Raw genomic sequence first — 17,097 nt, forward strand, 5'->3', positions numbered from 1 at the left:
TTGACAAAAACCAGTATCTGAGACGGGGCTACAGAAGCCAGCTCTTCATCTCCGACGTCAGGCGTACCAAAGTCTTTGACACGAACGATTGTCGTCTCGGCGCACTCAGTAAGAAGGTGTTTCCCCATTTTCCCAATAGAATCGTGTTTCTAAGCTTCTATCTACTGAGGTGTTTGTTGAGAAGACCAGTGTCCTGTTAGAAACCTTGTGAAAATCCGAAAATTTTTATTACTTAAATCAAGGATTCTTGCTTAAATCGGTCAAAAGTTCTCAAAAACTTTTTCGAGTGTTTTAGACCAGTGGAGAATTCTCATTCCAGGTTACGAATGAAGTCTTCCAAGTTCTTGAGTTCCGCTTTAAGTTGGTAATATTGTTATAATATCATATACACTTAAATTTATAATGTTGCTGTTTAGAGTCTGCCTGTTCACCTGCATTCACAATTGCGTTGACAGCCTTTGTGTTAGCATTGGAACGAGACGTTTTCATGTGCTTTTCCACTCCCACTAGTTTGGATTTCTTTTTGCTCATTATATGTGGTTTGGTTGGATAACCACTACTGTAGTTGATTGAACTCTTAGTGAATGTTATTGTGCAGTGAAGTCATGTTAACTGTAATTTGATGGGACGAAGATATGTATTTTTTGTACCATAAATCGTTTAATGCAGTTTTATCTAAGTTGCGGATGTTTAAAATTATTTTTTTTATGATGCATTCTTTGTTCCTGTCATTTTAGGATGCTGTCTGTCTCGAAATCGTCTTTTCTCTTATTAGACATGCTTTAAAGGCACGAATTTTCAAATATATCTATGTTCAAATATGGTGAGTTTTCTACGTTGTTCTCTATGGATCTCTTGGAAACTACTAGAGCTAGAGAGTCGGTTAAATGGGGATAGAATTGTAGTTTTGTGAAGACAAACAGATGCACCTTTCGAATTTTTGAAAAACTTGGTGGCATCGGATATTTCTAAAAACCAAATTTCGGCTATTTTAAAAATGCTCTCTAATTATTCCATTATAATCTATTTTAGACAACAAGATTTCAATTAAAAATATGAGGCCCCCCTCATAAATATATAAATGTTCAAATTATTTTATCATAATTATGCAAACCCAGGGATAGAAAGAGGTGGACTAATTGCGTTGACCTCCTCGGTCACCTAACCTATCCGTTTTAGATTTTTTTATGCGGTGCGCTTAACAACAAGGTTTACAACAACAAGGAGAGCTTATGAATTCACTCGAAGAGACGATAGGGGAGAAGTTTACTAATAAATGTCGACCGCCGCTCTGTGAGAAAAGCTTGTAGTTCAGTTTAAAAATGATGTATTTTATATATCCAAAACAATGGCGGATTTTTTAACATTTCTTAAATAAGTGCACGTAGTGATATTAGTTTTTTAAGTTTTAATTTGTTTAATGTAAATTTTAAGGAACAGTTTAATAAAATAGTCTGTCTTTTTACAAGTTATAAATGATAATAGAATAATAAGATTACCATGCCAACTAAATGAAACCAGTCAAAAAATATAAGACTTGAAAAACATATTATCGCTTATATTGCTGGAAAGCTTTAAAAATTACACTTGTTATGAAACCATGGCCAACTATAGTTTCCATTTAATAAAAAACATACGTTTGTGGCATATGTCAAAAATGACAAGTTTTAGAAAAAACGGACGCCACAGTCTCATTAAGGATATGATTTTCTACAACTTTTATCCAGTTTTTTTTGTCTAAAATAGATTATAATGCAATTTGGGAGAATTTTTAGAATCGCCAAAATTTGTTTTTTTTTTCAAATATCTAGTAAGCGATAAATTATGTTCTTCCTCAGAAAACTCCAATTCTTTCCCCATTTGACCAACTCTCCAGCTCCAGTAATTCCCAAGATACCCATACAGAATACCGTTGAAAACTCACTCTGTATATAAATGTCATTAAAATTTTATGAGATTTTCAAAAATCTACACTTAAAGTACAATAATTCCTTTTTGTACACATTAAAATACCTATATATTTTTGTTCGAAACTTTTACCATTCAGGTTAGCTATTGATGAAGGAAATCCCATGTAAATTTTGAGCTGTCCAAATATTGACTCCCCTATTAATTTTACAGTAAAGTTGTAACTAGGTTTTTTAAACGTCTGCGTATGCTGAATACACATGCCAAATTTGAACAATTTTGGACAAGCCGATTTTAAGTAATTTAAGAAAGACCGCATCTATTTTTAAATTAAAAGTGTACAATTGTTACCAAAACAGGTAACAATGCAAAACCAGGTAAATTCCAACGTACCTCAAGTCAACTTATAATTTTGTCAATGTCAAATTGTATTTTCTAAACGTTATACATTTGCCTCATTCGAACCAGTTTAAAATTAAAAAAAAAAATACATTTCGGGAACACGAGTAGGTACTACAACGAAGTTAGTGCAGACAGCACAATAAATTACATTTGATAATGATTTAATATTTTTATATTATTAATTTATATATTAATTTTTACTATAGCATGCATATTTAAATATCTTTAAATATCTCAAAAACCAAAGCTTTTAGACATATTAAACCCTTATAATAAATGCCTTATGTTATGTCCAAGAATCCAAAAATGAAAGAAAATACCGGGTGTTCCATAAGAAAAAATATAATTTTGGTATGGATCTTAGTTCTGACACAACCTGTACATTTCAAAATAATTTTAAATTATGTACATTGTCTCTCTACACATACCCATAAAATATTTTGTTTCTAAATCTTTCCGTTTTCGTATAATCAACCGAGGCGAATGAGCCACCCTGTATTTATGAAAAATTGTAATAGAAAATGTTTCTTTTTCTTTTCAGCTGCCTAGAAACATGTTACTGGAACCTAATCGAAGAAAAATTCTGCTTCGACGAAAGTATAGCTACGTACGAAGAGCCCGTAAAAAAGTCAAACGAAAAAAACAACAACATGTTTGACAACATGGCTTTCTACGATAGCGTATCTGTGATAGGTAAGATAATAAAGTAATAAAAAGGGAAAGCAGTTAAAATGCAGTTGTGATATTGAATTTTTGTTGCTTTATTGAATTACGTGTTTTGTCTATTTTTGCACAGTCCAAGAAAGCTTAAGGGGAGGGATACGTAAAATTATTTAAAACATCGTTGTGTGCTAGAATAAAATATGTAAAGAAATAAAATTTATAATGTAGGCTCAAATAAATTAGTTCTTAAAAGAACCTATTGATTTAAAGTTATTTAGAATCTTAATTTCATACAAGTCTGATTGTGTTAAGGGCATTACTACTTCTGGCATTTTGGGTTAGTCAAGTAGCTGCAAATTTGCTTATTTTAAGTAAAAGTATAAAATATCCCTATATATTTTTATTTGATTTAAACCAGCATATTTTGTATATACAGTATGTCCCTGGATTGTTCTTACAAGAGGAAAAACTTTTTCGGTATTGACATTTTGAGAAAAATGCATTCTTCATAAAAATGTTTGCTTGTTCTGGATGTTGTGGGATTTTTTCCTTTTTCGAAAGTCCTAAAAATCCAACGGCGTTTCTATGGTAATATAATTACCATTGGATTAACGCAGCGGTGTTTACAAAAAATAACTATTTCATTTTGTAGGTTTTCTTGCAGTGGCTAAATATCCATATAGAATTTTTTTGGAGATGAATCCGCAACATAGGTATAGACATTTTTTTTATGGTAATATAATTTCGATTCTATTCTTTGATAGGTAGTTATTATTCATTTTGATTAACGTCATATTTTTTGCTGTTAAATTATCACATTTTCCGATAACTATTATTACCCTTTCCATAGCATTAAAACTCTAAATTTTGTGCTTCTTTGACATTTTAAAACAGCAAAGAATATGACGTTAATTAAACTTATATAAATTACTTATCTAACTATACAGGGTGAGTCTTAAATGAGTGGAAATATTTTTAGAGGTGGTATACGTCTTTATTCACTTATTTCAAAAATTGAAACGAATGATATTGGGACAAGTTTAGCTAGAGAGTATTCTACCACTTGAATTTTTTACCATTTTGAAAATTGTTCATAACTTTTTTATTTTACGGAATAATAAAATTCTGTAAAAACGTTCTTAAGGCACTTTTTTAAGCACAATCCAGTGGCATAGTCAGTTTTTTCCTATGTTTGCTCTTTTTGTCACAAATAATGAAAAATATAATTTTTTAAATGGAAATCATAGTTGGCTGTGAACTTAAAAAAATGCTGGCATTTAACCCTTTTCAATAATATAAAGTTAGGGGTATCTATTTCTAAGAATGAGAGAAATATTAGATTTTTTATCTCTATATCGAAGCGGGCCTTGATTTTGTGTTGACCTATGTGCCTAATTATTTTTTATCACAATTTAATATTCAATATTATTATTTATCTGCATAATTAAAGACTTTTGGAAAGGTAAATTAACTTTCTATATTAGTATTAGTAATTATAATTAAAATCGAAACAATAAACAAAGAACAAAACTAAAAAAACGTATTTTTTGTGTGGCGAATATAGGTTTCTAAAAAAAATCATCAAAGATGTTTACGCACAACGATTTATTAGGCGAACTAGTGTAATAAGTCCAAAAGCTTGCCTATATAATATCTTCTGCAATTCTTCTCTCGTCCCAGTGGTTCTTCCCTTATAGATAAGGTCTTTTAATTTCCCCCATAAAAAAGTTGAAAGGAGTTAAATTACAGAACCTAGAGGGCCTAGATATGGGGGCCAAGATATGAGGCCCTTTTTTCCAATCCAATTCTCTCTAAATTCTCCATTCAATAGTGCAGTTGTAACCCTGGCGTTTCAATTGTAAATGGTAATAGGTACTACTATAGAATGTTGATTTACCTTTTCAAAATTCTTTAATTATGCAGATAAATGATAATATAGAATATTAAATTGTGATAAAAAATAATTAAGCAACTATAGGTCAACACAAAATCAAGGCCCGCTTCGACACAAAGATAAAAAACACACGTAATATTTCTCTCATCTTTAGAAATAAATACACATAACTTTATATCGTTGAAAAGGGTTAAACGCCAGCATTTTTTTATGTTCATAGCCAACTATGATTTCCATTTAAAAAATTATATTTTTTATTATTTCTGACAAAAAAAGTAAGTATAGAAAAAACTGACTATGCCACTGGATTGTGCTTAAAAAAGTGCCTTAAGAACGTTTTTACAGTATTTTATTATTCCGCGAAATACAAAAGTTATGGCAATTTTCCAAATGGTTAAAAATTAAAAAAGACCCCGTATCTCAGTCAGCAGTGAAAATATCAACAGGTGGTTTACGCCATCATTCGTATCTCAGAAATCGAGCCCATGACATCTATGTCGGTTTTGCTCTATCTAGTCAGAAAAGAGGTTTTCCCTGTTAAAACAGACCAATTTCGACCACCCTATACAAATTGATTATATTATTATACTAAACAAAAAGAAAATAACAAATTGAAATTTGTAAAATTAAACAATTTGTAAATTATGAAATTTACAAATTGATTATATTTTTATAGATTAATACAGTAGTAAGCAGCAGAGAAAAACATACATATAATGCATATAATCATACAGCGTGGTTTCTATTTAACAAATATTGTATAACTTTATTTTTAAATATGCTTGATGATAATTATGAGTGCCAAGACTACGAAGAAGACTACCTATGACTGCCATGTATAATCCGCTTGCCGTAAGACTGACAATGACTGCCAGCGACTTCCAAAAAATGTACATGTAATTCCAATAGAGAGACACTCCTCGTTTTATAGTTTTCTGATTACAGTTTTCATTATAACTAAAAGACATCCTAAAAATAGATTTTTTGTCATACGCTCCCAAAAACAGCTATTTTACGGACTCATTTCAGTCCGTAAAATGTTTCTTTTTCGGCCTAGGCCGTAAAGGTCGTCATGGCAACCTTTATGGACTAAAATGTCTAAATTCGTTATTTGGTTGTTTTATTTTGTCATTCGAAATTTGTCACAAAATCACATAAAATTATACATATATTTATAATTAAATTATTAAATACTAACAATATCAAAAGCTAAGTTATTTGTTTAAAGTAAGTACCTAGGTACCTATTTAAAAGAGGCTTTTAAATTAAAATATTCTTAAATTACAGTCACAAACATTCAAACCATCGTCAATTTGGTCGAAATATTCCATGCTGAGAGCAGTGTTAAGTGTTAAAGAAGATATTTATATTGACAAATTTCCAAAACTTTTGCTTTTTTGAAGAGGAATTCGGTTGGTTACGAGCCTAAAAAGTCTAAGGTTTTGTCCATAAAAGAGATCGGTGATTTTTTGGCCACGGCTAGTGATGAAACTTATTTACTTACTAAGGTAAGTTTGCGATAATGATTTTTAAAATATATAGATGGTTTCTTATTCCATTGTATTTGATTTTTAAATTATTAAATACTAACAATATCAAAAGCTAAGTTATTTGGAAAAATAAAAATGAAATGAACAATTTTGTGCATTTTGAAAACTTGCATCTGCAATCGAAACGACTCCTCCATTGGCAGGTAAATTTACTTTCTGATGAGGTGGAGTAAATGCGAACGATGATGTACTTGGTAATACATCCGTGGAAGTGGTCGCGATTTTCTTTTCCCCCATTAGCAGTTTGCAAACTTTCTTCTTTTTCTCAATAGATTCTTCTATGTAACCTTCGGCCACTGTGGACGACCTAAATAATTATTGTTGTTTAGAACAAGATCGGAAAATATTAAAATTTTTACCTCCAACCTCCTAGGCGTTTCAGCGATGTAAAATCCACATCTGCATCTGCAGCAAGAGTAGCAGAACTACGTCGGAAACAATGACCTGTATATTCGTTTGGGTTCGACAACTTTAAAAATGCTGCTACAATCGATGGCATCTTCCCAAATGAATGAATGCCGACTCGTTGCACGGTGCATTTTCCTTTACGATAAGAGATGAAGACATAATCATGTGGTACATTTTTTGGCCTAAGACAAGCATATTTTCTATACAACTCAACTGGATTGACAACGTTCCCTTCGTTCACCACCGGAAACACTCTTTTGATATTAGTTTTTGTATCCGCAAGGGTAACTAAAAGGCAGCTGTTGTCTTTTTCTATGATGTCTTGCACTCGTAGAGAGTACAATTCTTCTCTTCTACATGCTCCACAAAGGCCAATGACAAGAGCTACCTAAAAATCAAATACAATGGAATAAGAAACCATCTATATATTTTAAAAATCATTATCGCAAACTTACCTTAGTAAGTAAATAAGTTTCATCACTAGCCGTGGCCAAAAATCACCGATCTCTTTTATGGACAAAACCTTAGACTTTTTAGGCTCGTAACCAACCGAATTCCTCTTCAAAAAGCAATAAGTTTTGGAAATTTGTCAATATAAATATCTTCTTTAACACTTAACACTGCTCTCAGCATGGAATATTTCGACCAAATTGACGATGGTTTGAATGTTTGTGACTGTAATTTAAGAATATTTTAATTTAAAAGCCTCTTTAAATAGGTACCTAGGTACTTACTTTTTCGTGGAAATAATTTAGCAATACATCTTCATTTACAACGAATACGCCATTTTTGTCTTTCCATTCATTAAAAACATCATATTCTTTCTGGTAAATGGCACGAGACTTCACAGGAAGTAAATCCAACACGATTTCTTTGGCCTTATTAGCAATATGTTCGGGATTTTGGAACATTTTAAAATTGTTGATGAATTTGTGTGATTTTGTGACAAATTTCGAATGACATGTCAAAATGCGATGAAATAAACAAACTCGTTACTAAGATATGAATTTATAAGCCAACTTTTTCAAACATTATAATTTCAAATATGGAAAATTTGCAAATATGCGTTCTAAAAAACTGTAAAAAGCGTATGACAAAAAATAGTGTATGTAACACGTACCTAAATTATGTTTTTTAGGACTCATCTACTATTTCGGACTCGGCTAACGCCTCGTCCGCAAACAGTAATGATTCGTCCTAAAAAACATCATTTTAGGTACTAGTTACATAAATAGCTATAAAATAATGTGTCATAGTTAATTTATGCCTGACAGATCTTTTTATTACATTACGGCTAACCGACCACTAACAATTTGTGGATAAAAGTTAACTTAATTTTCTTACTTTTTGAGTTCTAGTAAATTAAATTTTGAAGAAAGAAACCCAAAGAAAGGTCCAGTGCAGTGGTTCTTGAAATTTAAGAGAAATTTTTTTTTTTAAATTTTAGTTGATATTAGTGCAATATCTCGGTTATTTTGAACTTATTGGAAAAAATGTAAAGGGAAAGTATGTTTTTTTATCGAGATCTATCATCCCTGAAAATATTTGCATTTATTTAAGACTCACCCTGTATAATAGAAACATCTTTTGGATTTTTAGAACTTCAACAATAATTTCATGTCTTCTTTTTGTTGGTATTGAAACCGGTATTGAAACTTGGAAACGTATAAATGGGATTAACCATTTTAGAACAAGCAATTTTTTTTATGAAGAATGCATTTTTTTCAAAATGTCAATAACACAAAAGTTATTCCTCTTGTAAAGATACTCCGGGCCCGCTCCGGGGACATACTTACTGTATACTTCAATGTTAAATTTTGATAATTTCCAAAGTAAAATCTAATCTAAGTTAAATTAAATAATTCTAAAATCATTTAGATAAAATACTCAGAGCTTTATACGCAGTAAATTGAGTTTGTGCTAATATTTGTACTTTCCTATTAATACAAGGTACGGGCTCAAAAGTGACTCACTTGGTATGTTAGTATATGATATAAATTAGGATTGATTGACATATTCCATTGTTCCTGGTCACTTCCTGTTTAACCTGAAATGACTACAACTTTTGATTTTTAAATGGCACTTCGGTATTTTTTTAATTTATCCGATAGAAAATAAAATAACACTCTGAATACTCTGAATAGAATGACATATTGGCAGATGGTTTATTTGAAATTGTAACATGCGGTTCGTAACGACAATTTAACACGAAATACTAAGTGTGTGATAGCAAATTATTCGTAAAAAATGCGTTTTTCAAATTCGGATATATTTTAACCAGCCAAGACAAGACACTAAAAACATTAGACGATCAAAGATATTTTTCCAAGGCTCCTTCATTAAAAATTATTGTTTTTACCACACTCTTGATTGAAACTTAAAACACTATGTTTTTTAAGCGAATATGTCAAAAGTTATATGATATATCATTCTATTCACAGAGCGTGATTTTCTATCGAATGAAGTAAAAAAAAATACCGATGGTGCCATTTAAAAATCAAAATTTGTAGTCATTTCCTCACTTCCTAAAGTGATCAGGAACAATAGAATACATCAATCAATCCAAAGTTATGTTATATACTAACGTACCAAATCTCGTTTTTTTATATAAAAAAATATTAAAGTTATAGTTTGGTTTGGTGAAAAGAGGCGAGCCACTTTTGAGACGCACCCGGTATATACTAGGTACTACATTAGCAAGTTAATATTTAATTTATTTTTCTTATTTTTATCCTAACCAACTGGATTAATTGAGGTATACTTACTTTACAGACTTTTTGAATTATTTTGTATTATCACATGTTATAAATTTCCTTTGAAAAACTAAGTAGATACACTGCTCTATCTAACAATATTCTTGGGAAGTAAAAGCAAGATAATTTTTGTGTTATTTTTTTTTATAAAAATAGTATATAAAGTAATAATTCATATTCTTTCAAAATATTATACCATACGATAAAAAAACGGCATCAAGAACGGCTGGGGACAATAGCTCTTACTGCCAGATGGCCTTAAATAGGTTGTAATTTATTTTTATATTGAGTAAAAGTCATTTTTAATTGTTGTTGATTAAAATTCAAGAAATTTTTTTTTGGAAATAGATTTTTCTCCGGAAATATTCTACCTTTTTTTAATCTTTCTATAATTAGTGTTAATATTTGACAAGCTGTATTTTTTGTAAATGACGTCTAGAAATTGACCTCGCCAAAATTATCATCAATTGTCATTCACCTGCAGTCTTTGACGCCCTTTTTTATAATACGGTATATCAACAAATTTTAAGACATTGCGTAAGTTTAGTCGGGTAGTATAGACTAGCTTGTATTTTTAAATTTACAAACTTGTTTGATTTATTTCATATGTTATCGTCAGCTATAAATCATTGTTTTAGACAGGTTTACAGAAATATCGTATATCACAAACCAGGTGCTTGGTATGTTATACATTTACGAATATATACGCAGGCATACTTCAAACATTTCGTACTCAATATTATATATTTTCGTACTTACATATTATTGTAAGAGACAAAAATTTTTCCGATAACTCATATCATTATTATCTGCTAATTTGAAATATCTATTATTTGGGTATACTTTACAATAATAATAATTGTAAATGGTTATGTAGATGTTTCTTCTTCTTCTTCTTCTTCTTCTTCTTCTTCTTCTTCTTCTTCTTCTTCTTCTTCTTCTTCTTCTTCTTCTTCTTCTTCTTCTTCTTCTTCTTCTTCTTCTTCTTCTTCTTCTTCTTCTTCTTCTTCTTCTTCTTCTTCTTCTTCTTCTTCTTCTTCTTCTTCTTCTTCTTCTTCTTCTTCTTCTTCTTCTTCTTCTTCTTCTTCTTCTTCTTCTTCTTCTTCTTCTTCTTCTTCTTCTTCTTCTTCTTCTTCTTCTTCTTCTTCTTCTATGTTGCTTCGCTTATTAAATTAGAAAATTTTTAGAATCATATTTTTAAATGTATTTATTGAGTACAAATATTATAGTTTCAATTCTTTCTTTCAGCTGGGCGTGCGATTGTAACAATCGACCCTTTGCCAGAAAGGAAGAAGGATCCAGAACCACAAATAGTGGTGGATCAACCCAGAAGACTGAAATGGCCGAAGCAGAACTCCAAGAACCTCGGTTCGGATTATATCAATGGAGCGGTACCATTTATCTCCGAACCGGTTAGTGATAGTAAAACCGTGAGTGAAACGGATGGTACCGAGAGTGAAACTCACGAAAAACTTTTGAGCGACAAAGTAAGTTCTACCTACTAGCTTTTGGTTTTCATTATTTGTCGCTATGGTTCGTGTGTATGTGATCTTTGCAATTTTATGTAAGTTAATAGACTATATTAAATAAACGTAAGTAATGTATTATAAGGATTCTAATCGACGATGTTAGTTAAATAAAGATAACTATATAACTTCCACTTTTAAACGTAGGAATATACTTTATCATTGGCCAATCTATTTTACCTCCAATAATTCTAATTCTGTAGTTACTGAAAAATGTATAGGGTGGACGTTTAAAAAGTCAAGAGCAATCCAGAATATGTTTTTTTTAATTCGGTAGACAATAATTCAGTATTAAAAATAAAAGAATTTCGGACTTCCATCATCTTTATTTATTTTGATTAACATAACGTTTCGATCAGAAGGAAATACAAGGCCGGACTCACTGAAACAAGAGAAAGAGTGTATCTACCAGGTACCTTCTGAATTCGGTAAGTCGTATATTGGAGAGATTAAATGTCCTCTAAAGGTAAGCGCACACTGACCAGAGCCGCACGCGCCGCATGGACCGAAAAAAAATATTGTTTATGTTTCTTTCAATGAAGGTGCGCACACTAGCCAAAGCCGCACGAATCGCTTCGACGAAAATGCGGCCAGCATTGTTGGGCTAGAATGATTTTCGAGTGCGGCTAGTGCTGCTGGCGTCACACGCAATTCCTTCCACTCTGCGTAGGTAGCGGAAGAGGAGATTAGAAAATCAATATGCTAAGAAAGTTCGCAAATTTTTCATGGCTCATATTTAAATATTAAAAAAAATTTAGTTCATGCTCAATTAAATATGGAAATGTGGATATTTACAAATATTGTGAACCTATAACTTTCGATTCTTTCTCGTGATTTCTTCTTCTCCTATTAGCAAGGAGCTCATAATTATTTCTTGTTCGTTGTCATTCATTGTCGAGAAATATTAAAAAAACACGCTTATTACCGCAGACAGGACCCCAGAAGCGACTGATGAGAAATTCGATTGGTAAAGTTGGTATAGTAGGGGTAGAAAGAAACAAAATAGCAAGTAATTCGGCGCGTGCGGCGCGTTCGGTACGGGTCAGTGTGCGCGACAAGAAAAAAAAGTGCGCTCGAGCGGCGCGTGCGGCGCGTGCGGAGAGTGCGGCGAGTGCGGCGCTGGCGCTGGTCAGTGTGCGCATACCTCTAATCTCCTCTTCGGCTACCTACGTAGAGTGGAAGGAATTGCGTGTGACGTCAGCAGCACTAGCCGCATTTACCGAAAATCATTCTGGCCCAACAATGCTGGCCGCATTTTCGTCGATGCGATTCGTGCGGCTCTGGCTAGTGTGCGCATCTTCATTGAAATAAACGTAAACAATATTTTTCTTCGGTCGATGCGGCGTGTGCGGCTCTGGTCAGTGTGCGCCTATCATTAAGTGATCGGAAGGTGGGATTCTCCACAGGGAACTTCATTGGAAAAAGCGTAAATTGTTTATAGCAAACAATAATAACATTTTAGCCAACCCGAGTACCGAAATATCTACGATATGGCAACCACTGATAAAACGCTTCAATGCAGGCATTCTAAATTGACAACCTCGCGGTTGACTGCACCCAACTTTTCAGTAGTACAAAAAGCTCAGTTGTTTTAGGAATTAGTTTAGTTTACACTTGATAACGGTCATTAATTTTTATGACTGAAACGTTGTGTTAATCAAAAAAATAAATAAAGACAAGGAAGTCCGAAATTCTTTTATTTTCAATCCAGAATATCTCTTACACATAAAGTACTACCGGGGATATCTCAAACGAATATAAAGGAGAGGAACGAGGGGGAAAACAATAAAGAGGTACAGTTTGACTCGTCCTCCCTCAAACCTCAGAAGATTGCTTTCTACTGTTCTTTTAATGCAAACCCGCCTTGTGTCGTCATTTAAAAAGTTCGTTGCTTTCTCTGATTATAGTCTTTTAACACAATTTTAAATCGTACTTGCAGTTTTTAAGATATCAGTGTTTCAAAGTTTTAAAATTACTTTGAGTAATTAAAATTACTTCAGTAATTCTGACTTTGGACAAAAAAATTCTCACAATGGTCTCAAATACACATCTGGGAAAACAATGTTTGCAATACCCCAATACTATCTGAAGGGTTCAGGGGAAACACTTGATAAGCGTCAATTTCTTAATATTAGAATTTTACATTATTATAGTAGGTGTAAGTGGTCCCTACAAAATGTATATATAAACTCTGCAGGGCAATAAGCTGTTAAATCCTATGATGGTAGTAGAAATATAGAATACGTCCAGTACTCCAGTACTCCCCAATTTCCAGTCCAGTACTCTCCTGTAAAATTAGTAAAATGGCGTTTATCATGTGGAACCCTGGGCCCTTCATTTGAGATGTTCTATTTTTTGTCAAAGATTTGCTGCTTTTCGAATTGTCCTCCTGAATGGAAAATACAGTTTACTAAGAACCTTGGTTTTGTATACAAGTAATCAAAATTTTATGGTTCCATAATAGCTATAACTGTTGGAAAATACGTATAACACATTGCTCTGACAAAAAAAATATTTCTTCATTGTAGTAAAGTATGACTGAAACTGCAAATACATACATTTAAAATTATTTTAGAAAGGGAAAAAATGCTTTTAAGATTTGGTAATTTAATTAATAAGAATATGAGTCTATCATTCTCTTAAAAACTATTCATTTGTGGTCTCAAAATACAATTGTAATATCTAGAGATAACAATTAATTATAATTTTATGTATTGTTGGTTCCAATAGCTAAAAAAATGTTGAAAATTTTAGTACTGTTCTAACAAAGAATATTTTATTCCATTTTTGTGATGTATGATTGAAACTATACTCGTAAATACATACATTTAGATTTAGTTTTGATAGAGGACCAAATGCATTTTTTAATTTAATGAATATGAGCATCTGTCTATCATTCTCCCCAGAACTGTTAATATGTGGTCTCAAAAAGTTTATTGTAATATTTAGAGAAAATGTTTTCGTTAACTGGAACTACTATAAGTACAGTGTTCTTTATCTATTTATCATTATTGTTGTGTACCTATCTATATATTGTGATATTTATATTGGTGTAAAGAGAAATTGAGCTCACTAAATAAAGCATGTATGTAAGTGTGAAAACTTTTATTATACCTCATATTGTATTCTGCTAATAGGCGCAGTTAAAGAATAATGATTACAAAATATAATATAATTCTAATTAACTTCTTTTTAAAATATTATATACATACTTGTCATATAATGATTCTGATATAAATAGGGTATAGGCTTGGTGCATTTCAGTTGATTTTAAAAATTCCGACCGCAGCGCTCTATACGGCAGAAATCAGAAGCTTTCGGCTCTGTATTTCACGCAGTTCCGATGTTGATAGCATTGAAATAAAATTAAAATCGTGGCCATAATATTTAAGTATTTTAGTTTTTAATAGTGCAGTTATTGAAACTATAAAACACACAAGTACGAGTAAAAATTAAGTGAAAACCAACCCGAACTCGGCATCGCTTTGTGTTGTGACAATTCCAAATGTTAATAAAATTGCCGAAAAAATGTTAACACGTAAAGGAGGGCGTATTTACGTAGTTGTTGGGTGCAATAACATTCAATAACTCAACTTTCCCGGGCATTCAATTCTCCCGAAACAACATTGTATAGCTTCACAACTTCTCACACCGATTTGATCAAAAGCAAAAATGGATTCAAACAGTTCGACGAAGCAAGTGAGTAAACAAAGTGCCTATTCCATAATCAAAAAATTAAATAGGCATATACTATAAGAGGATAAATTATAATTTGTAATGTTAATGGTATACTGGCTTTAATCAAGTAGTGCTTAATTTTTTTTATGAATATCTTCTAAAATTATAATTATGTACTTTAAAAAAAATTGTTATAACCGGAATAGCCCCAGTTATGTCTCAGCTAGCAAAATCTGTGTAAAACTATGCTAGCTACCGTAGTTGAACTCATTTAAAAAGTTTTATTATAATAAATTATAATACAAGTTAGACCTTCTGAAGATACCAAAATATTTACTTTTTCTTTTTAGAATTTTTACAAATTATACTTCCTAACACCGTTAGGATAATTATATAATAATTTTATATATAATTAGGTATATATTAATTTAAACCCGAGTATTTGTATATGCCGGTTGTTTACGATATTCTTCACGGCACCGGCGGAAAATGCACCAAGTCTATAAAATGATTAACTTACATGTAATAACTAATTTTATAAAATTATACCTATTTATAGAATTTAAAATATATACCTACCTATCATATACTTTATTTTATTTAATGTATAGGAGTTTTTTTATTTGTAATGTTGGGTACAAACAAGGATTGTTTAATAGAATTATATTTATTTATAACAAAATTAAAAATAAAATTTAATTCACAAGCAGTGAAAAATAGGAACACAACTGTTAAAAACGAAAAATATGTAATTAATACAATATGATCGAAAAAAAGACGAGGTCAGCGATGGCTATGATATGAAGTTCGCTGTCATTTTATATGTTGAATTATATGGAGAATGTCATTGATCGTCATTTCCAAGCTAACTGGAAGATGTTTTTTTTCGATGCAGTACAGTATACATACTACAAATTCGAGGTACGAGCATTGGTATCTCGTTAACCGTAATAGATACGAACATGGTTAAATTGAGACAAAGTTGCGCTTTGGGGTGTCCACCAAGACGCCAACAAAAAATTTTTAAAAATTTCAAAGATTGCTGAGTTTTTTGGAAAAAACTGATTTTTTTGAAAATCAATTCTATTTTTTCCTGTCGTTACATTTTAGAAAATCAAAAAACTAATTACACATTCTCATAGCCACTTTATTAGGGCTATCTGATAGTATTTTTATATTTTCAAATTAGTTGATAATTTTTGAGATACAAAGGCTAACTTAATTTTTTTAATTACGGACCTCATTTTTTATTTCAGATTTTGAAAGAACTCAGTCTCCTGAGTACAATGACATGCCACACTTAATATTTTTTTTTGTTTTGACATTTGAACACAATTTATTTAAACTAATTTCAAGTCCGGCTCTGTTTTTTTTTAAATATTTAATCTTTTCATCGTTACAATATTGATAAGCTTTCAAACTTGAGAATGGCGTGGGGGAAACATTGAATACGGAAAATCAAATGCAATAAAATAATATAAAATAATTAATATAAATATAATATAAAATAAACAATCAAATCATTTTCCGGAAGATGGATTGGAAATGGTAGAGCAGTATAATGTCCAGCGAGGTTCCTGGACCTATCGCTAAGGTGCTACATTATTTGACGTCATTTGTAAAAAAGTTAAATTAATTCATCTCAACATTAACATAAAGAGTACAAAATGCATTCGGAAGTATCAGAAAAAAGTTCAAAGAGCTATAAATAAAATTAAGCGAAAAATAAATTTGTGCAATAGGGAGGGTGGCAGCCCTTTCGAACATGTAGAACATTAGAAACTAATTTGTAGAAGTTGATTTATTTATAATAACTACGATTAATATATGCATATTATTAGATCGCACACAGAGATTTCCAATTCACAATAAAAAGAGTTAAAAATAATATCTTTAAATTTCTGATGTGGATATTATTTATTTGAATCTTCCAATTGACTCGATTTTCCTTATTCACTGTTAATTAGCCCTGATCATTATTGCTGCGATGAATATAATCAGATTAAATAATTTAAGAAACCAGAGTCGGGCTTATTATTTTAAATAATAATTAAATAGTTTTGTTGCTGTAGGTATCCAAAATAAAAAATGTATAAAATGTGGCATATCATTGTATTCAGAAGACTGAGTTCTTTCAAAATCTGAAATAAAAAATGCAGGTCCGTATTTAAAAAAAAAATAAGTTGGCCTCTGTATCTCACAAATTATCAGCTAATTTGAAAATCTAATAATACTGTCAGATAGCTCTAATAAAGTGGCTATGAGAATGTGCAATTAATTTTTTGATTGTCTAAAAAGTATCGACAGGAAAAAAT

The 17,097-nt window shown here is 31.2% G+C and overlaps 1 protein-coding gene across 4 annotated transcripts in view; it reads left to right on the top strand.

Annotated features, from left to right (window-relative positions):
* LOC115884074 overlaps positions 1–17,097 on the top strand; it is an 81,173-nt gene that overhangs the window by 54,983 nt on the left and 9,093 nt on the right. For all 4 annotated transcript variants that reach the window (XM_030902533.1, XM_030902535.1, XM_030902534.1 and 1 more), the window contains exons 3-4: positions 2,852–3,003; positions 10,827–11,065. In XM_030902533.1, the coding sequence (XP_030758393.1) occupies positions 2,852–3,003; positions 10,827–11,065 (391 nt within the window). The remainder of the gene's footprint in view (positions 1–2,851; positions 3,004–10,826; positions 11,066–17,097) is intronic.

Source organism: Sitophilus oryzae, unplaced genomic scaffold (assembly GCF_002938485.1).
Source record: "Sitophilus oryzae breed Bouriz unplaced genomic scaffold, Soryzae_2.0 scaffold_2014_pilon_pilon, whole genome shotgun sequence".
In the NCBI taxonomy this organism is placed as follows: domain Eukaryota; kingdom Metazoa; phylum Arthropoda; class Insecta; order Coleoptera; family Curculionidae; genus Sitophilus; species Sitophilus oryzae.